This window comes from Schistocerca nitens, chromosome 6, assembly GCF_023898315.1.
Source record: "Schistocerca nitens isolate TAMUIC-IGC-003100 chromosome 6, iqSchNite1.1, whole genome shotgun sequence".
Classification (NCBI taxonomy): Eukaryota; Metazoa; Arthropoda; class Insecta; order Orthoptera; family Acrididae; genus Schistocerca; species Schistocerca nitens.
In genome coordinates, this window is record NC_064619.1 from 376,213,682 (window position 1) to 376,236,311 (window position 22,630).

General features: G+C 43.5%; 1 protein-coding gene across 3 annotated transcripts in view; it reads right to left on the reverse strand.

Moving 5' to 3' along the window:
- Positions 1–22,630, reverse strand: part of LOC126262266 (villin-1) — a 364,535-nt gene that overhangs the window by 75,106 nt on the left and 266,799 nt on the right. For all 3 annotated transcript variants that reach the window (XM_049958769.1, XM_049958772.1, XM_049958771.1), the window contains 2 exons: positions 18,912–19,025; positions 4,821–5,017 (listed from right to left, as the gene is read on the reverse strand). In XM_049958769.1, the coding sequence (XP_049814726.1) occupies positions 4,821–5,017; positions 18,912–19,025 (311 nt within the window). The remainder of the gene's footprint in view (positions 1–4,820; positions 5,018–18,911; positions 19,026–22,630) is intronic.

Sequence of the window (22,630 nt, forward strand, 5' to 3'; positions counted from 1 at the left end):
GCATGCCTCGTAACCTCAAGCCATATGCTGGACGCTTATGACAGTGAAAAATGCCTTCTGGCAACGTTCGTTCTCGATAGACCTCCACACACGGATACGTCCGTCGTGATACTGTTCGGAGAACTGGGACAACGTGATACCACTCTTGTTTCCCTCAGGGTGCACCTCTGCCGGCTCGCATCTCCTCAAGGGAAGTCGCAGCAAAGGTCACCGTGGTGCTGCAGACGTCGACCTACAGTCAGTCTGGACCCATGTCTAGCTGCAAAAGCGCCAGTTTCTTGATTCAAGGTTCGTGACATCACTTAACGATTCTGTACGGCGAGCGAACAACGTGTCTGAGGAGCAAATCGCATCGGGCCGTCGAGGTCCTGTGAAGCTTTAAGTACGAACTTGCTGAATCCATTGGTTCCATATACGCATGACAGTCGTGGTACCCCGAACAACGCGAGCAGTGTTACTGCTGAACAATAAATCGCTGTCTCGATACGGCACGACGCTGCCGCTCTCGCTGTCTGATTCCGACATTTGTTGGTAGACGTTTTCCTTTCTTCCGGTAGGCACAACACTATCTTCTCACCAACAACCAATACTCAAATACGATACCTGAATGAGGAACTGTGATGCTACACTCCCCATGGATGATAAACTATTATGGTCACATCTGAATTAGGTTGGTTAGAGATCAACAAGCCCTTGAGGGTAGCAAATATGAAGTAATTAGCTTTGACTCTAATCTGGCTCCTGTCGGAGCACGAAAAGGCCAATATGCTCCTCTTTAAAAGACTCTGACAGTGCAGTGAGGAATAAGCTGCCTCTATCCCCGCCTCTATCTATTCAGCGTCCCTCACCAAAATTTTTGACATGCAAATACATTCGCGCTCTTTTAACATATAACATTCTAAATCCTTTTACTCAGTCGCTCGCTATAGTGAAGCCTTCATACTCAGCGTGTCCCACTTGCTGCCACTGTCTACCCGTACGTCTCTCACAATGTCTCCTTTTTCTCCCTGTGGCACTTTCTCCTGTCTGTCTCCCCCACTGTCACTGCTTTCATCATCTTCCCTCGCTCTTCCTTACCATCGTCTGCCACTTCGCTGTGCCTCTGCCCTACTGCCACTGTCTTTCTCTCTTCCGTTGCCACCGTCTCTTTCTTTCTCGCTTAACTTTCTCTTCAGCCACTATTGTCTCCTCTCCATACATGTCTTTGGGGATGGTTTGCTCGGGGCTTTGAGTCCTAGACCAGGAAACTTTAACACGTGGGTGTGAGAGATGGGGGAAAGAGGGAAATTTTTTTCGTGTCAAAATGCTCTCTCACAAAAACGCACGAATATGTTCGCGTGCCAAATTTTTTTGCTGGGAAGGAGAAATGAGGACTGAGGCAGCTGGTTCCCCACTTTACTGTCAGAATCTTTTAAAGAGGAGCATTTCGACCTTTTGTGTTCCGATAGGAGGATTTATTCAGCTGGTTCCCTTCTTCTGCCTGTTACAGCAGGCTGTGCTGCTTCTATAAAACAAATCCCGTACCGGTACGTCAATAAAGTTTGACAGTTTAGTTATACATTTCAACACATTTACATACTTTGACAAAAATTAAGTACGCATAACATACTGTCAAAACAAAATCGTCTCCCATCCAATTTTAAGTTCACGTTACATCAATTTACATAAAAATGCACATTTTTAGGCTACACCTACAGAATACCAAAACATGCGGTATTATATTTGCAGGTACAAAGAAAATCGAATGACAAAATAATATTTTGTAAAGTGTTTACTCCGGCAGGTGGCACCATCGAATGATTTCCAGGTCAAGACATCCTGTATATTAGTGAAGTGTCCATTATACTGAGAGAGCGCGTCATAAAGCTTTATTGGTGAAAAAATGTCGACTAAAAACATAGTCTGGTGGCCTCAGAACCCTTGCGATGGCTCCCGTCGGTTAGAGCTTCATTTACGTCTCAGTCAGGATGATACGAGCGTATTTTACGTGCATAAGTACTGTGATGCTGAATCTCTGGATCCCGTTAATTGATATTAATTGATAACTATAACAAAAAGTTTCAAGGTCCCCCCGAGATCATCATCTTAAAAATATATGGTAAAAATTTCAACGATTTGCCATGAACAGAAATTATAGAAGTGGCCGTCACCACGATTGGTACTGTTAGCACCCAAAAATCACGGTTTTTTCCACGGTTTTCTCAGGAATCGACCATGAACAAATGGCGCTTTTATAAACTGTCTAAGGCCCACCCTAGACCACACCTAATGCAAAAGAACCAACCGATTTGCTCTATCTGCCTGAGCTAGAGGAAGTGTGTAATGTTTAAATTTTGACCCTGTACTGTATGATAGCTACAGTATGCTCGTTTTTCTGATAGGTATAAAAATGAGCGCCAGGTCAAGGGCTATCGAAAATACTTTACCCATTATCTCTGTACTCAACAGAATCCGAGATATGACCCCCTGAAAAATCGCATTTTCGCGCGCGGGCACTGTCGTCCACGGACCGATTTGTGATATTGTACTTAAGAGGGTGGACAAGAGATACCAAACAGACAGTGATTATGCCCCAGTATAGAAGTACTGTTCATAATTTTTTTCTTGTCTTAAGTTCACTCAATTTAGAAGTTAGTAATTTTCATCAAGAAGGTGCTTCGGGCACAATCACACTAAAGAGGCGTCAGAAATCGTTTCCGGCCAGTGTCTGGCACCATAATATTAGGTTGGCTATGAAAAGTAGAGCCATCTGAGAAGTTGGCCTTTTCTTCGAAACCCGAGGTTTTAAACGACCCCCACAACAAGAAGTCAGTCGAACGGGGACCAACGTTCTTCTGCCATCAAGACGCGTTTCCATGGCTGCTACAGTTAGTTTCCGGACCATCCGAAGCTACAACTGAAACACCATGTTGAATCTGTTTAACCGAATGCTACAGACACCAGAAGGTTGATAAAAGATTGCCGGTTAGTCGTAGAAACAGTGAACGATCTGCTTAATCGCTAATTGCCTCAATCAGATCATTCGGAGTAAAGAGGGCAATTCTTTTGATTGTACCAGGACCGCCGTCGCCTCCAAGCCTCCACTAAAGTAATCTGCTATGTTCTTCTGTCAGCGCCATCGTTACACAATGTCTCTCTTGCTCACCCTCAATTACGCGTATTATTTCTTCATTTTCTATGCTCCTACGATTATTTATGCGTGTGGTTTTTCCTGGCTGATCGAGCGTTGTCTCCCGGTCCAGTAATATCTTTCTTGTATCCAGGCATTTTCCCCATCTATTTCAGTGCCCTTCTGTCTTGTTAAATCGCGTGAGCTTGAGTGTTAATATATTTGGGAATCTTTTATCGATATATTTAATGAAGTCTGTAGTCGACTCTTATTTAAGTAGCACTGTGCTACTCACTTCCGTCCTTAACCTGTCATCACGCCTGATCTATTCCTCCGTGACTGTGAAAATAATTACGTATGCATTCGATGCTTTAGGCACAGTGAGGTCAGTGAGTAGAATAGTGGGTGTTCGTATCCAAGCTACACAGCTGGGAACGCGATTTCATATTTACCCCAAACTGCAGCATATCTTTCCTTGTACGGGGTGAACATTAATAAAAAAAAAACTGCAGGGACTAATTCCTGACTGGAAATGGAGGAAGACAGAGGACCGTGCAGGGAAAAGACGGACTGTGCGTACTCCAGATTTGGAGAACCGGGTTCTACAGCATACTGAGACGAACGCTAGTACAAGCCAACATGCTGTAAGCCAAAGTACGATTATGTGTATCGTGCATGACAACCCCTACTATCCCTAACACCTACAACGAGTGCAAGGATTATCAGTAGCGGATTTCCCTCTACGGGAAGGATTTTGTCGATGGTTTTTGCAGCAGAACATTATAGTTAAGGGGTTTCTATCAGTCCTCTTTACCGACTAAGTAACATTTATCAAAAATGTTATCATTGGCGTCATCTGTGGGATCCAGACAATTGTCAGGGAATTGTCATCAGCATCGATTCAGCCTCAATGTGTGGGCACAGATTCTTGGCGACCACATACTTAGACCGGTTATTATTCCATAATGCCTCGACGGAGGAGCGTAGCTGGACTCCCTGCAGAATACTTTGCCTGTACTGTTTGAGAATGTGTCTTTAGCAATACGACAGGTTATGTGATTTCTGCGTGACAGAGCACCACTCCACTTCCCTGTTACAGGTCTCCGACATCTCAACATCATCATCTGCGGATGATAGGTAGGAGGTGAAGGCCTTGTAGCATGGCCTGCTAGGTAAACAGACTTAGACCCCCCGGATTTTTACTTCTTGAGGTATCTGAAAAGCTGAACCAATTCTTGATGTGCAGACCATTCAACAGCGGTTTCACAATGCCTATGACACTGTTCGGAGAGAGGCCCGAACGTGCGAAATAGTGCAGCTATCCACGAGGCGTCGTCTGAAAGCGTGCATTACGTCCCACGGAGTCCACTTTGAACATCGGTTGTAATGTGGGTGCGACGCAGCTCTGCACTGTATTCCGGGACGATTTGTCGCCATTTCACGTACACCGTCCAATTTAGGACACATGGTCGTAGCACCTTCTTTCCTCCGTTTCCAGTCAGTAATCCGTTCTACAATTTTTCAGGTTTATTGATGTTCACCCTGTATACAGACTGTAGATGGTGTTACACTACCCACTTCGTGCAGCTGCGCTGAACTGCTAATCATTTACGCAAGCAAGCATGTACTATACTTCATGGTGCACTGTGTTACCCCTTCGTTCCGAGCCTTAGCCCGGTTGCTGCGCAGCGCGCCTGTGCAGCGTACTCACGTGATGCCGGATCTGAAGTAGGCCTTGAAGCGCGCCGACTCGGCGCCCTGGACCTCGCGGTGCTGGATGGGGCTGCCGCCCAGGTAGTCGTCCAGCTCGACCGTCTTGTAGGCCGCCGTGGCCGCCTCGTCCTGCGACGTCTCCGCGCCCAGCCAGTAGTGCAGGTGTACCTCCGCCGAGCCGCGCACCGGCTCCGCCTGCCCACAAGCGTCACCATCAACACTCACCCGCACTATTCACACCCACATTTATTAGGCAACTGAAACAGTTCGTGATTGCTTTCTTTTTCCTAATGCCTTCCTACTGTGTATACAATGCTCGGTTTGCTTGTTACGAAATACACTGACAGGTCAATGTAAGCGCGAGATAAGCCACTACAAATGTGAAATGCTGTTACATTAACAACAGGTGGAACAACAAGAATATTGAATGTAAACATGCAAAAGTGCATGCATTCTGTTGCACAGGTGCCGGATGTCAGTTTGTGGGATGGAGTTCAATGCCTGTGCAGTTCGTCTGTCAACACAGGGACGGTTAAAGCTGTTTGTGGATGACACTGGAGTTGTCGTCCGATGACGTCCGATATGTGCTCCACTGGAGACAGAACTGGTGACAAGCAGGCCAAGGCAACACATCGACACTCTGTAGAGCCTGTTGGGTTACAACAGGGGTAGGTGGAGGAGCGTTATCCTGTTGGAAAAACACCTCTTGGAATACTGTTCATGAATAGTAGCACAACAGGACGAATCGCCAGAGCGATGTGCAAATTTGCAGTCAGCGTGTGCGTGGGATAACCGCGGGAGTGCTCCTGTTCTCATTCGAAATCACACTCCAGACCATAACTGCAGGTGTAGGTCTAGTGTGTCTAACACGCAGACAGGTTGGTTGCATGCCCTCAATTGACGTCCTCCAAATCAACACACGACGAGCACTGGCACCGAGACAGACATTCTTAGGAAGCACAAAAAAACTCCACCCTGCCCTCCTATCAGCTCTCGCTTAACACCACAGAAGTCGCAAATGGCGGCGGTTTGGGTTCAGTGGAATGCACGCTACAGTGTGTCTGGCTCGTAGCTGTCCTTGAAGTAACCGATTTGTAACAGTTCGTTGTGTCACAGTGGTGCCAAATGGTTCAAATGGCTCTGAGCACTATGGGACTTAACATCTGAGGTCATCAGTCCTCCAGAACTTAGAACTACTTAAACCTAACTAACCTAAGGACATCACACACATCCATGCCCGAGGCAGGATTCGAACCTGCGACCGTAGCGGTCGCGCGGTTCCAGACTGTAACGCCTAGAACCGCTCGGCCACCCCGGACGGCACAGTGGTGCCAACTGCTGCTCAGATTGCCGTTGCAGATGCAGTAGGATGCACCAGACCTATGTGTGAAACATTATGGTCTTCCTTCTCCACTGTGACAAGTGGCCATTTGCAGCCCGATATTCTTGCGACCATACATTCCCGTGATCACCTCTGCCAGCAGTCATGTACAGTGGCTACATTCCTGACAAGTATTTCTGCAATATCGCAGAAGGAGCACCCAGATCCTCGTAGCCCTACAACACGACCTCGTTCAAACTCAGTGAGGTGTTGATAACGGCGTCTTTGTTGCCTTAAAGGCATTCTTGCCTGACATCAACTCGACATCACTTCCTATCTCAAAGATAACCGACGCTTACAAGCGTTTCATCATATATCTAAACTACAACTGATTAGCATCCTCATAGTGGCGCTACTGGCGTCACTCAATAGAAATCTTTCAGATGTAGAAACACGGCTACCAACTTTCGTTTATGTCGAACTCCTTCTTCTTGGTACTGCAATTTTTTTTCCGTCAGTGTAACTTTTGCTGCAAACTGTCACGATTTCTTGTATTTATTTCTTGCACGGCGCATTTCGGAAAATGATTCCCACTCTCAAGTGCATTTTTGTGTATTATAGCATTTATGTGTGAGTTTTGCGATGTTCGAGATGCTAATTATCTGTTGCCTTATTGAAATACACTGCCTGAAAAAATCACTGAAGCGCCCCAGAAGAGGAGGAAGAAACGACATACAACTTCACGGGTTGATAGAGTATGTGATGTTACTGGAGTGTTTACAAAATCGACTCAAATTTACAAAGAACTTGGCAATATGAGCGCACTTGTCAGTACGGCGTTGTACATGTCTGGCCTGGATGAATGCAGTGATTTGGTTGGAAAGGATGTCATAAAACCGTTGCATTACGTACTGAGGCAAGACGGCCCAAAACTATTGTAACTGGTCCTGGATACTGTCACTGGAATGGAACTGACTTCCGAGCTGGTCTCACACTTGTTCTATTGGGGTCAGATCTGCGAATATTGCTGGCTCCTGTAGTACCACGACGTCAAGCAGGCAGTTCGTGAAGATACGTCCGTTGTGTGTACGAGCATTGTCCTGTTGAAAAATGGCACCACGATACTGTTGCATGAGACGCAGAATGCCCGTTAACTACCGCTGTGCTGTCAGAATTCCATCAGCGATTACCAGCCATGACGTAAGGCCATACACGATACCTCTCCACACCACGACTCCAGGATTAACACCACGGCGCCCGTCCAAACCATTATAAGACTAGGACCTCTCCCTAAGTCGACCCCATAACTGCCAATGATGGTCACCCAGTGTAGCACAGAACCGCAATTCATAACTGAACACGGTTCGACACCAGTCATCAGCAGTCCCTGATTCCCATTCACGCCACCACTCCAAATCCAACCGTTTGTGTTGTGGTGTTGACGGCAGCCTACACATGAAACACTAATCTCCTATTCCGGCTGTTGCTAGTCACCGACTAATGGTGTGCGATAATGCAATGTTCCAGGAAGTGCCTTACTTACGAAGGGGTCATGAAGTGCCTGGTTCACAATGGCGCAGTCCACCATCGTGGTGGTCGAATCTGTTCGACTGGAGCCTGTCCTCGTGCTCCCATGCAGTGCAACATCAACATCTACTACATATTCCGCAAGTCACTGTACGGTGCGTGGCCGGAGGGTGCCTTGTACCACTATTAGTCATTTCCTTTCCCGTTCTACACGCAAATAGGGCGAGGGAAAAACGATCTCTGTACGAGCCCTCACTTCTCTTATCTTAGTGGTCCTTACGCGAACTGTACGTCGGCGGCAGCAGTATCGGTCTGCAGTCAGCTTCAAATGTCGGTTCTCTAAATGTTCTCTATAAAATTCTGCGAAAAGAAATTCACCTTCACCCCCCTTCCCCCAGTCCCCCTCCCCCCACCCCCCCCCCCCAGAGATTACCATATGAGTTCCCAAAACGTTTCCGCAATACTTGCAACTTGTTCGAACCTACCGGTAACAAATCTAGCAGCCCACCTCTTAATTGTTTCGGTGTCTTCCTTTAATCCAATCTGGTGCGAGTCCAAAACACTCGAGCAATACTCAAGGATGGGTCGCACTAGTGCCAGATATGCGGTCTCCTTTACAAATGAACCACACTTTTCTAAAATTCTCCCAATAAACCGAAGTCGACCATTCGCCTTCCTTACCACAATCCTCACACGCTTGTCCATTTCATATCGCTTTGCAACGTTATGCCTAGACATTTAATAGACATGAATGTAAAGCTGCACACATTGTGGCTTTCTTTTTTCTTACTCATCTCCATTAACTTACTTTTTTCAACATTTACAGATAGCTGCCATTCATGACACCAACTACAAATTCTGCCTAAGTCATCTTGTATCCTCCTACAGCCACTCAACGACGATTTCTTCCTGTACACAACACCATCATCAGCAAACAGCCGCAAATTGTTACTCACCCTGTCAGCCATATCATTTATGGATATAGAAAATAACAGCGGTCTATCACACTTCCCTGGGGCACTCCTGACGGTAACATCGTCTGTGATGATCGTCCGTCAAGGACAACATACTGGATTCTGTTACTTAAGAAGTCTTTTCTGGGAACCTATTCTGTATGCCCGTACCTTCGTTAACAGTGTGCAGTGGGGCAATGAGTCAAATACTTTTCGGAAATCTTGGAATATGGAATCTATCTGTTGCCCTCCATCCATAGTTCTCAGTATGTAATGTGAGAAAATGGCAAGCTGAGTTTCGCACGAGCGACGCTTTCTAAAACCATGCTGATTAGTGGACAGAAGCTTCTCGGCCACAAGGAAATTTATTATATTCTAACTGAGAATATGTTCAAGACTTCTGCAGCAGACCATGTTAAAGATATTGGTCCTTATTTCACTGTTCTTACATACAGGAGTCACCTGCACATTTTCCCAGACGCCTCGGACTTCATTTGGGCGAGAGATTCACGATAAATGCAAGCTAAGTAAGGGCCAAATGCTGTAGAATACTCTTTGTAAAACCGAAATGGAATTCCATCAGGACCTGGCTACTTATTTACTTTATACTCTGTCAGTTGTTTCCCTACGACAGGACTGTGTCGTTTATACGGGAAGTTCGTGCGATTCTCCTGCTTGAGGACGCCTGTCACATCCGAATGTCCCACAAATCTGGATATCGCACGACTCTACCAGCCGGCTAAACAGAGACCCGTTATTGGGTGGAGAACTGTAGGGCCCCCCTAGACAGGTCAGGCGTGCACTACACACCGGAAGCAGCTACTAGGGTAGCAGAGTACGTGTGGCGTGCACACGGGGGTTTTTTAGGTTAGAGGGACCCCCCCTTGGGCGAAACGATAAAATACCTGACGGCTTACCAGAGAGAACATCAGCATCGTTGATAAAGAACGTCCGTCCTCAGAGACCAAAAACAGGAAAAGTTAACGTAATATTGGTAAACTGCAGGAGTATCCAGGGCAAGGTTCCTGAATTAGTATCGCTTATTGAAGGAAATAGTGCGCATATAGTATTAGGAACGGAAAGTTGGTTAAAACCGGAAGTGAACAGTAACGAAATCCTAGACACAGAATGGAATATATACCGCAAGGATAGGATAAACGCCAATGGTGGAGGAGTATTTATAGCAGTAAAGAATTCAATAATATCCAGTGAAGTTATTAGCGAATGCGAATGTGAAATAATCTGGGTTAAGTTAAGTATCAAAGGTGGGTCAGATATGATAGTCGGATGCTTCTATAGACCACCTGCATCAGCAACCGTAGTAGTTGAGCGCCTCAGAGAGAACCTGCAGAACGTCGTGAAGAAGTTTCGTGATCATACTATTGTAATAGGGGGAGACTTCAATCTACCAGGTATAGAATGGGATAGTCACACAATCAGAACTGGAGCCAGGGACAGAGACTCTTGTGACATTATCCTGACTGCCTTGTCCGAGAATTACTTCGAGCAGATAGTTAGAGAACCAACTCGTGAAGCTAACGTTTTAGACCTCATAGCAACAAATAGACCGGAACTTTTCGACTCCGTGAATGTAGAAGAGGGTATCAGTGATCATAAGTCAGTGGTTGCATCAATGACTACAAGTGTAATAAGAAATGCCAAGAAAGGAAGGAAAATATATTTGCTTAACAAGAGTGATAGGGCACAAATCGCAGAATATCTGAGTGACCACCATCAAACGTTCATTTCTGAGGAAGAGGATGTGGAACAAAAATGGAAAAAATTCAGAAACATCGTCCAGTACGCCTTAGATAAGTTCGTACCGACTAAGGTCCAAAGCGAGGGGAAAGATCCACCGTGGTATAACAATCATGTACGAAAGGTACTACGGAAACAAAGAAAGCTTCATCATAGGTTTAAGAGTAGTCGAATCATAGCTGATAAGGAAAAGCTGAACGAAGCGAAAAAGAGCGTAAAGAGAGCAATGAGAAAAGCATTCAACGAATTCGAACATAAAACATTGGCAAACAATCTAAACAAGAACCCTAAAAAGTTTTGGTCATATGTAAAATCGGTAAGCGGATCTAAATCCCCTATTCAGTCGCTCGTTGACCACGATGGCACCGAAACAGAGGACGACCGAAGAAAGGCAGAAATACTGAATTCAGTGTTCCGAAACTGTTTCACTGCGGAAAATCGTAACACGGTCCCTGACTTCAGCCGTCGCACGGACGCCAAAATGGAAAATATTGAAATAAACGATATCGGAATTGAAAAACAACTGCTATCACTTAGTAGCGGAAAAGCATCCGGACCAGACGAGATACCCGTAAGATTCTACAGTGATTATGCTAAAGAACTTGCCCCCTTTCTATCAGCAATTTATCGTAGATCTCTGGAAGAACGTAAAGTACCTAGTGACTGGAAGAAAGCGCAGGTCGTTCCCATTTTCAAGAAGGGTCATAAATCAGATGCGAATAATTATAGGCCTATTTCGCTTACGTCAATCTGTTGTAGAATAATGGAACATGTTTTATGTTCTCGTATTATGACGTTCTTAGATAATACAAATCTCCTTCATCATAACCAACATGGATTCCGCAAACAGAGATCATGTGAAACTCAGCTCGCCCTATTTGTCCAAGAAATTCACAGTGCCGTAGACACTGGCGAGCAGATTGATGCCGTATTCCTGGACTTCAGGAAGGCATTTGATACGATTCCGCACTTACGTTTAGTGAAAAAAATACGAGCTTATGGAATATCGGACCAGGTTTGTGATTGGATTCAGGATTTCCTAGAAGAAAGAACACAACATGTCATTCTTAACGGTTCAAAATCTGCAGATGTAGAGGTAATTTCGGGAGTACCGCAAGGAAGCGTGATAGGACCTTTATTGTTTACAATATACATAAATGACTTAGTTGACAACATCGGTAGCTCCGTGAGGCTATTTGCAGATGACACGGTTGTCTACAAGAAAGTAGCAACATCAGAAGACTCGTACGTACTCCAGGAAGACCTGCAGAGGATTAATGAATGGTGCGACAGCTGGCAGCTTTCCCTAAACGTAGATAAATGTAATATAATGCGCATACATAGGGGCAGAAATCCATTCCAGTACGATTATGCCATAGGTGGTAAATCATTGGAAGCGGTAACGACCGTAAAATACTTAGGAGTTACTATCCGGAGCGATCTGAAGTGGAATGATCACATAAAACAAATAGTGGGAAAAGCAGGCGCCAGGTTGAGATTCATAGGAAGAATTCTAAGAAAATGTGACTCATCGACGAAAGAAGTAGCTTACAAAACGCTTGTTCGTCCGATTCTTGAGTATTGCTCATCAGTATGGGACCCTTACCAAGTTGGATTAATAGAAGAGATAGACATGATCCAGCGAAAAGCAGCGCGATTCATCATGGGGACATTTAGTCAGCGCGAGAGCGTTACGGAGATGCTGAACAAGCTCCAGTGGCGGACACTTCAAGAAAGGCGTTACGCAATACGGAGAGGTTTATTATCGAAATTACGAGAGAGCACATTCCGGGAAGAGATGGGCAACATATTACTACCGCCCACATATATCTCGCGTAATGATCACAACGAAAAGATCCGAGAAATTAGAGCAAATACGGAGACTTACAAGCAGTCGTTCTTCCCACGCACAATTCGTGAATGGAACAGGGAAGGGGGGATCAGTTAGTGGTACAATAAGTACCCTCCGCCACACACCGTAAGGTGGCTCGTGGAGTATAGATGTAGATGTAGATGTAGATGTAGAATGAAGCCCTCTCTAAAATCTGTCAGGTGCTGGTAACATTGTCTCAGACTGGTATGCAGCGTCTCCCTGTACTTCACAGTAATCATTCAACACCTCACGCAGTTCACGTCTCTTACATACCCTACAATGACTGATAGCAATACCTGACCACGAAGAACACTGACTCACTCTGGTGGCCATTGTACCTGTCAGAGAGAAGTGCAACTCTAATCATCTGCATACCCGCCAGTGGCGTGTGTGAGAACTAAGGTACAGTGATATCCTACCATGTCTTCTGGGTGCATCACTTTTTTGGTTAGGCAGTCTATATAAACACGACCAATTTTGTAATTAATGATGGATCTTTGTAGGTACTCGTAGTTAACTGCGAAATTTGAAAAAAGGCTTTACTTACAGTTTCTCGTACTCCTCTTACTCAGAAATTCACATATATCAAACATCACTTACTAATCACACACCATAAGATGCTCTTTTTCTGATCTCTGAAACTCGGCTGACTTTGGTCCGCAACGGAAAATTTACGCTCCTTACCAGCCTTGGTTACGTAACAATATTAATTCGTTTCCCTTACAAGCTATAAACTGGCTGCCTTGGGAGAAGGAGGGGGTGATTATACCAGCCAATATGCCAAAAACCGATCGCAAAATTTCGCTCGCAGCATTCTCCACAACTGGGCCACCTCATTATAGTGTGCGATTAGTACACAGTTCTAAGTGGACAGTAAACACTGGAGACAGAAATGCACTATAACAAACACTCACAAAGGTATTTTACATACTGTCAGCAGTGATGCTACAGATCGTCTAGGGAGTACGTGTATTATTCCATGGTGCTTATATTTTTCCTGTCTAATCCGAATCGTTACCAGCTTATACATTAATTGCGAGAGTACTTATTTCGATACATCACAATGTTATTAGCTTATTCAAGGAGACTAAAGAAGCATCTGAAGAAATTCAATGAGTCACTTTCCAGTTTATCATTCAGTCTTTTGTGTTCATATTTTTTCTGATGTGAATATATCTCCAGATCTTCCTAAAACATCCGTATTATGACCTTCATGATCTTTTTTCATCATTTTTCATTCCCAGTCAGGTATTCTTCTGCTTCAGAAAATGAGAAGGCTGAATCCTCTATCAGCTACTACTTCTACTACTACTACTACTACTACTGTTACTACAACTACCACTACTGTCATTACATTACATTCTGTAGCTTGTTAAAAGTGCAGGTACACTATCTGATCAAAAGTATCCGGAACCCGTATGTAATTCTGAAATGACCGCTACCTGTCACGAGAGGAAGACTAGCCAGTATAATGGAGAGCGAGAGTGCTGTGATGTCAGAAGAGAACCAGTAACAGCAGAGTTGGTCACTCAGGAGATCTCAGTGCCTTCGAAAGTGGAAAGTGCATGCCACCTGCAAAACAGATCTATCAGGGAATTTCAAGACCTATAAGCCTACCCACGTCAACTGTTGTTGGTGTTACTGTGAAGTGGAAACGTGAAGGAACAGTCGCAGCTAAACCAAGACTAGGCAGTGCTCGTGTACTGACGTACGGGGAGTGTCGAGCATTGTGGAGGATGGTTGTAAAAAACTGCATAAAATCAGCGGAAGAAATCACTGCTGAGTTCCGAAGTGCTAGGAGCAGTCCAGCTAGCTCAGTCATTGTACGTCGAGTAATAGAAAGAGCGGGTTGCAGAGGTGGAACAGTTCATCGTAAGCCACACATTTGTGTAGTTAATGCTAAGCGACACTCGAGGTGGTGCAAAGAGCGACGTCACAGCTCGACAGTGGATGCATGGAAAAGAGTGATTCGGAGTGGCGAGTCTCGCTGTACCCTAAGTCAATCCGATGAAAGAGTTTGGGTTTGGTGAATGCCTAGAGAAAGTTGGGGCGTGTTTTTCGTGGTTAGGGCGTGGTCCCCTTACTGCACTTAAGAGAACACTAAATGCGGAAGGATATAAACACATGTTAATGCACTGTGTACTGCGTACTGTAGAGGAGCAGTTGAAAAATAGTTCAAATGGTTCTGAGCACGATGGGACTTAACATCTGAGGTCATCAGTCCTCCAGAACTTAGAACTACTTAAACCAAACTACCCTAAGGACATCACACACATCCATGCCCGAGGCAGGATTCGAACCTGCGACTGTAGCGGTCGCGTGGTTCCGGTCTGAAGCGCCTAGAAACTCTCGGCCAGAGGAGCAGTTTGGTGCTGACGATTGATTGTGTCAGCTTGACACTGCACCCTGTGATAAAGCACCATCTGTGAGGCATAGTCTGTTGACAATAATATTCGACTTCGTTTCGAACTCCAGCGTCCAACATTAATACCTGCTCTGGTTTCGACTATTGAATAATGTGGTACCATTTCTCCACAGACATTCAGACACTTGATTGAAAGTGTCCCCAGCAAGATTAAAGCCGTCACAAAGGCGAACGATGGACACGCCCCATATTTAGTCCACTAATAGGTGTCCGGACACTTTTTACAAGATAATATAAGTATCAGCAGTGGTCATCACATACTATAGAGCAAGGGTCTGTCTCTTGTCAGCAATATTGTCATCTCTATATTCCAGGTCAAGAAGGAAAAAATTCATTGTTACAGTTCGCAGTTTATCAAGCCGTTCGTCCCAGGTGAGCCTTTACTATCGCTCTCTGCTTCCACGTCTGAAGTCATTTCTTGCCCGCTTTTGTATCATGTAGTGACTATGTTCCACCAATACTTCGTTATGGTGTTAAGTAGGGCAGAGGGATTCTTTCTGGTTGTCCTCCCTCCTCTGCTGGGGTTCCCTGTCTTCGGTGTGGTTAGTCTAACAGTATACTTTAAAATCTATGTTTTAGAAAAGTGCATCACTTAAACCGTTCAATGTGTCGAACACCTCGCTACTTCGATTAAGCTGCAGATTTTTTTATCCCTTAAGGGCCTGTCTTCGAGTACATGCATTTACCGCTGTCAGGGAACACTCACAAAACAAGACTAACGAGGTGGCGCTGTGGTTATAATAATGCATTCGCGGTCGGGAGAAACGGGGTTCAGTTCCCCTTCATGCTATCCAGATTTAGGTTTCCATTGTTCAGGTAAATGGCTTACAGTAAATGACAAAATGGTTCCTTCCAACAGGACGCGGCAGACTTTCTGCTTCTCCCTTGTCCAGTTTAAACTGATGCCCTGTTTCTCCTAACCTCGGTGTAGAGGGGACATTAATCCCTAATCTACGTTTCATTTTTCATTCCCATAACAAAGGTTTCTCAATCCACCTGCCATAACTCACCTGACGCAGTATATGGTTCATGTCCAGAGAGGAAGTGAATCATACCTCTAATTGATTAGGCATAATAGCTTAATACTCTCCCTTACTACAAAGAGAAAGTAAAATCGTTTCCTTTCTATGCCTGAAAAATTTCGTTCTGTGAAAATAATAGTCTTAGTTTGTTGGTGTTTCACCAAGAGTCTGTTTCTTTTAAGGTGCTACCTTTTCTGAATCCTTTATCCATTCCTTTTTTTCTTTACAAACACAAAGAACTTAGTGCTATGAATGTACTAAAGTCGTCGGCAGGTGCTGTGCTGAGACAACTTCATTTCGTCACTCCTTTTTAATCTACCTAGAAGTCAGCTAAAAACAAGCTCTCCGCTGCAGAGTGGAAGCTCAATTTCGGTTTCCACAATAGTATTCTCCGCTGTTTTCTCGTCACTATGGCAACACGTTTCAACAAGTACGACCCATGGAACGAAGAGTGGCGCCATCGCCCCTATTGCATCTAGTATACGATCTTGACTGAGTGTAATTTGCATGCTAAGGATGGTGAGATATAAGTTAAACCACTATATCTACAGTGGTGCAATTAACACGCGTCCTTCGCTACTTTTCGTTTGTAGGTGACACTTCGTAGAGAACTTAATTGGTTTTTCATAAATATGAACTGTTCACGGTCTTATCTGCTACAAGCTGAAGATGATATGTGGGAAACAGAATTAAGTATTGAAAAAGTGAAAAAGGAGATTAAGAGACATGATATAGCTGGCTCTCATGGAGCTCTGATAAAATACGTAACACGTATTACATAAAGAGCTTACAACTGACGGAAATTTGTCGAATAACTTACAGATATCTATGTGCCAATCAGCCGGCCGGTGTGACCGAGCGGTTCTAGGCGCTTCAGTCTGGAACCGCGCGACCGCTACGGTGGATTGGACTTAAGTGTGTCACTCCTGTCAAATATTCAATCTTTCTCTTGTTATCATCTGTTCTCTGTGCCTAAGACTCCTGTCCTTGCCACAGGGAGTAATTAGTGATGGGAAGAGCTGTGATACAAAATCTAGTTGGATAGCTTTTCTGACTGGTAATGCAGGTCTTCTGGTGGTCTACGTCATGCTATCGAAGAGCTATATGGATTCAGTGTAAGTGAAGTAGTCTTCTGAACGACACTTTTCAAAATACTGGCGTCGCTGATGCTTTGAATTTTGTAAATCTGAAATCCTTCAAAGTTCTTCTCATCTCTGAGAAAATTGCTTACTTTCAAGGGAAAGAATTGTTTACGCAACAGGTATAGTCATACAGGGAACTGAATAGTGAATTGAGGAAAATACCTGCCATAAGAGGGAAAGAAATCAAAAGTATAATGTATAATGACTGAGGTTCGTTATCATAAGTGGTCTGTTACCAATTCATCTACATCTACATTATTACTCTGTAATTCACAGTTGGCAGAGGGTTAATCGAATCACCTTCAAGCTATTTCTCTGTCGTTCCTCTCTCGAAAGACGCACGAGAAAAACGAGCACTTAAATCTCTCCGTGCGGGCTCCGATTTCCCTTATTTTATTACGATGATCATTTCTCCCTATGCAGGTGATCACCGACAAAATATTTTCGCAATAGGAGGAGAAAATTGTTGACTGAAATTTTATGAGAAGATCCTGCAGCAACGAAAAACACCAATGTTTTAATGGTTGCCACTCCAATTCAAATATCGCGTCCGCGGCACTCTCTCCCCATTTCGCGATAATGCAAAACGAGCTATCCTTTGAACTTTTTCGATGTCCTCCGTCAGTCCCATTTGATGTGGGTCCCGCACTGCACAGCAATATTCCAGGAGATGGCGGAAAAGCGTGGTGTACGCGGTCCCTTTTGTAGCCCTGTTGCACTTTCTAAGTGTTCTACCAATAAATCGCAGTCTCTGGTTTGCTTTCCCCACAATATTATCTATGTGATAATTCAAGTTTAAGTTATTCGTAATTGTAATCCCTAAGTATTCAGTTGAACTTAAAGCTTTAAGATTTGTGTGATTTATCGTGTAACCAAAGTGTAGCCAATTTCTTTTAATACTCTTGTCAACGACTTCACACTTTTCATTGTGTAGAGTCAATTGATACTTTTCACACCGTGTCTGATTCATTTTGCAATTGGTTTTGATTATTTGATGACTTTACAAGGCGGAATGACAGCATCCTCTGCAAACAATCTAAGATGGCTGCTCAGAGTGTCTCCTATGTCGTTTGTGTAGATCAGGAACAACAGAGGGCCTAAAAACTTCCTTGAGAAACACCGGATATTACTCCTACTTTACTCGATGACTTTCCGTCAATTGCTACGAACTGTGTCCTTTGTGACAGGAACTCACGAATCCAGGCAGATAACTGAGGCGATACTCCATAGGCACGCAATTCGAAGTCGCTTGTGAGGAACGGTGTCAAAAACCTTCTGGAAATCTAAAAATATGGAATCAGTTTGACATCCCCTGTTGACAGCACTCATTACTACGTGAGAATAAAGAGCTAGTTGTGTTTTACAAAACTATATTGCCTGAATCGTGGTTATTGCCAATAAATCGTTTTCTTCGACAGTAATTAATAATGTTCGAACACAGTATATGTTCCGAAATCCTCCTGCAAATCGACGTAAGTAATATGGGTCTGTAATTCAGAGGATTATTCCTATTTACTTTCTTGGATATTGGTGTGACTTGCGCAACTTTCCAGTCACGAGCGAGCTATTGTATATGATGGAGCTGTTATATCAGCATGCTCTGAAAGGAACTTGTTGGTATACAACCTGGACCGGTGGCCTTGCCTTTATCAAGTGATTTTAGCTGCTTTGCTGTACCGAGGATATCGACTTCTAAGCTAGTTTTGTTGGCAGTTGTTCTATATTCGAATTCTGAAATATTTACTTCGCCTTCTTTGGCTAAGTAATTTCGGAAAACCGTGTTTAGTAAACTCTGCTTTAGTGGCACTGCCATCAATAACATCACCATTGTTATCGCACAGTGAAGGTACTGTTTGTGTCTTCCCGTTGGGGTAGTTTACAAATGACCAGAATCTCTTCGTTACATAAATCTGAGTAATTTTTCTCGTTTAATCTACTATCCTATGAGAAAAGTCTGGAAGGTACACAAACTCGTTTCCATCTTCATCTTTAACTCTAGACAGTTAATATGTGTAAAAATTTTTATGCATCGATCCAATTTATAAGAAGAAGTTGGTTGTCTTCTTACCTTGGAATCAGTTCCAGTCGACTTGCCATATTCAGAGGCGGCGTACACGATGTAGGAATCGCCATCGTAGAAGTTCCCATACTGAGCTTTTGGAAGCGGCACCACCTGCATGTTCTGCAAAAAGAAACGCGAAAGGTGAAAACCTGCGTTCCGTCACTGCAGCTGTTTTGACGCCACAACATGATTGCCCCCCCCCCCCCCTCTTGTCTTCACGTACTATGGGAAAAGCGACCTCCTTAAAAACAACAGAAGTAGTATCCTCTCCTCGGTACGGCGTTAACAACTTCTAAGGCTACACAGAATAAAATGCTTCACAAATATATTGCCATAGTGATTTAACCTGAGCGGTAGGAATAAACTGCATAAGCTTTAAGGCAGGATGACTGTATAAGCTGCAGAAGATGAATTTAAAATGCGGAAGATTGAGAAGAGTATAATTTAATTAGTAAGCTGCAACATCAGTGCTCACTTGCAAGGCACTATCTGTATAAACATTCACAGTATTTCATGGATTGATGATATCAGAAATACAGCTATAAAACTGAGAGCTCCAAATCCCGGAGGGCTATGGATTGGAATCTCTGCTGAGGTTATGGCTCAGGTGGTTTGCTTCGGCTCATTTCTTCCATGGCCGCGGCAGTGCTGTCTCCGTATGCACCACGTCGGCTGTAATGCGCAATACGAAAAATCACTTATCATTAAAAGCTTCCAACTCCGTAACTTGGCTGCATGACGCTATTTTCAGAAAAACTTAGGTAATATAGTGCAAACAGTGTAATGAATCACAGGGTTGTCTTAATTGTGATGAGATCATCAGTCGCTCTCATTTAAGTATACGGCCGAAAAAAATCAGGCTTCAGGAATTGTGAAACGAACCACGTCGGCCAGAACCGGATCCCACAAAGAGCACAGATTCACCACGAGATCGAAACTCACAGGCATCTATTGTCTATTGGGGTCTAAGTGCTGTAGTACGCGAGTGAGACAGACGAGAACCTACGTCATAGGGAAATCCAGTAGAAGCCGTTTGTGGCCGAGGAGACGTAGCAGTGTTAAATATGGCTGACCTAAGACTGGCTATAAAGGGAAACATACATGGAAACTATTTAATTCTGTAGTAATGCAGGGAATGAAGCCACAGTAATTTTAATCTATCATCCTTCATAAAGTTTCATGGTGAGTCCAATAAAACTTGTTTATTGATCATATCTATAATAGTTTAGGATTTACTATTAAAGTGTAATTCACAAGTTTTGTAACAAAGACTGAATGCTAAAATTTGAACGCTTTAGTCGATCTTAACGATCGACATTTCATATAGAAGCGCATCATTAAAATGACAGATGTGATAAATATGAACCGTGTACGTTGATTTGTTTGAAAGATATAGTACATTTAAATAATCAAGCGTCAGATCATCATTTCCTCCACACAAAACACACTGAACGATGACAGTATCACACCTTACTGAATCACTAGGTAAAAGAATATTTGTTGTAAAGTTTAGTGCATAATAGTTACTTTTGTTGTTTATTTATTTATCAGAAAGCACATTGGTGCAAGGCTACTGGCCGTGACATTCAAAGTTAAGAAGGAAATTGTATTGGTTTTATGTGAAAGAATTTAACAATGGATACTATTGTTACTTTATTTAGAACGTGAAAATGGTCAAGCTATTATTATTTAAATATGTTAAAATGTAAAATAATGTAGAATGAGCTGTAGCTAAGCAGCTGAACGGCTTCAGGAGAGGGAAGTGCCCTAGTCAGTAGAGCGAGGATATTTGGCGCGCGGGAAACGCGGCCGGGGACGGGCAGAGGGACCAGTGACTGTGCAGACGCGAAAGCGGACAGTTCGCTTGTAAACACCAAAGGATTGTCGGTCTTTAGGCAGCTAGGAAGGGAAACGAATTAGAAAATTTCGCGTTGTGTGGTATACGGGACTTAGTCTCTGAGCAGTGATCAACCGCGCGCCTGGTGTTAACTCTTTTAGCGTAGATAACTTGTATTTCGCGATGAGATTGTGAATGATCGAGCTGTGTCAAATGGATATGCGCTCGAGTGTAAATCTAAATACGTGTACTTTCGCTATTAGTTTGCTTTCTGAATAAATATTATTCTAACCGAATCACAACTGTGTGGCTTACATCATTTATGGGTCGTTAATTTAGTTCCCGATATTATTATTACTGTTGTTATATGTTATATTAACTTCATATTTCGCGAACTTACCATCAGCCAGATAATTTAACCAAAAGGTCACAAGTGTCTAATTTAGGGCGAGGAATGCGTCACGTGCGGTTCAACCCCTAAACGAGTTTGAGCCGAGACATTTCCACGAAGAGGAACCGCACGTGAGCCCGAACGTCTATGAGATGTCAGCTCGCAAGGGTAACGCATTAGTGGTATACAGTTTGAGTGTCAAACCGATTTAATAGCTAGATGCAACGGAACTGCCATATGAAACCTATATAAGGATGGGGAACAGGCACCTTCGGTCTACGGGGAGAATTCTGAGACAGTGACATGAATCTACAAAGTGACGTAGAAGACTTTTGTACTACCTATTCGTGAGGACTGTTAATTGTTGGGATTCCCTTTACAATAAGCAAGGGTAGAAATTCAGAGGTGTTTCGGTAACTGTAACTGACCATTTCAGTCAACACGAGTGAGCTGAGTGGATGCACAGGAATGTTACATAGAATTAGCTGGAAGAAACGCCATTGTAGTACACGTCTCCCAATGATCGTAACAACAATGAAAGAAAGCGGGTGGATGCGGAGGCATTCAGTAATGTTTTTTCTCTGTCTGTTCGTGAATGAAAAAGGACAGAGAATGGATAATAAAGATTCGAAGTATGTTCGCGAAACACTGAACGGCTCCTTGCAGCGCATATATGGAATTAATTTCCCTTTACGTTTATCTTTAACAAAACGACGAACTATTCCTCTGTTAGATCGATTTGCTTGCATTTGTTCTTTTTCAGTTTGCTCTGTGATAAACAGCATTAATGTTAGTAATTCGGATGGAAGGAAGAATAAATGATTAAGTGTTTTCTTTCTGTCGAACGAGGTAATTACAGATGCCAAGGATGGAAAAGGAAATCGTCAATGTATTTATAAGGATTTCGTAGAAGCAGAATTATTAGCATTGATTAGTACGCGATATGTCACATGGCGTTAAATGGGTTTAAAGATGTAAAATTGCCTCTTACACTATAATGTATTTACTAAGTCCCGCCCGTCAGCAATTCTAGTTACTGTCGTGCAAAAGTAAAATGATGCCTCACATAAGGCATTTAAATCAGTTTTTCCTCTAGGAAAATTATTTACATTTTTTCCCTTCGTGGTAACATCGAATGACAACAACGTCCCTTCTCAAGAGAAGCAGGCGACAACACCTGTTTGCTGCAAGTACTCCACACGTTTTATATCTTTCCTGGTCGTGATACTTGTGCATATCACTGAAATTTCCTGCAAACGACGTCTACGTGCTAAGTTGAATGGTTAGCTATATTTCGATCGCCAGGTGCGATGATTTTCCCGATGTGTTTCCTTCACTTTCCAACCCAGAAAAATAAAAGTGCATTTCTATCTGTCAGTCAGTTGTCACACTAATCTCCGTAGTGCTGACGTTTTAAATCTTTGTCAAACATGTCATTGTGAAAGGTCATTTTCAGCTTATCACTTCTCTTAAGAATCTTTCGTAACACACTAATTC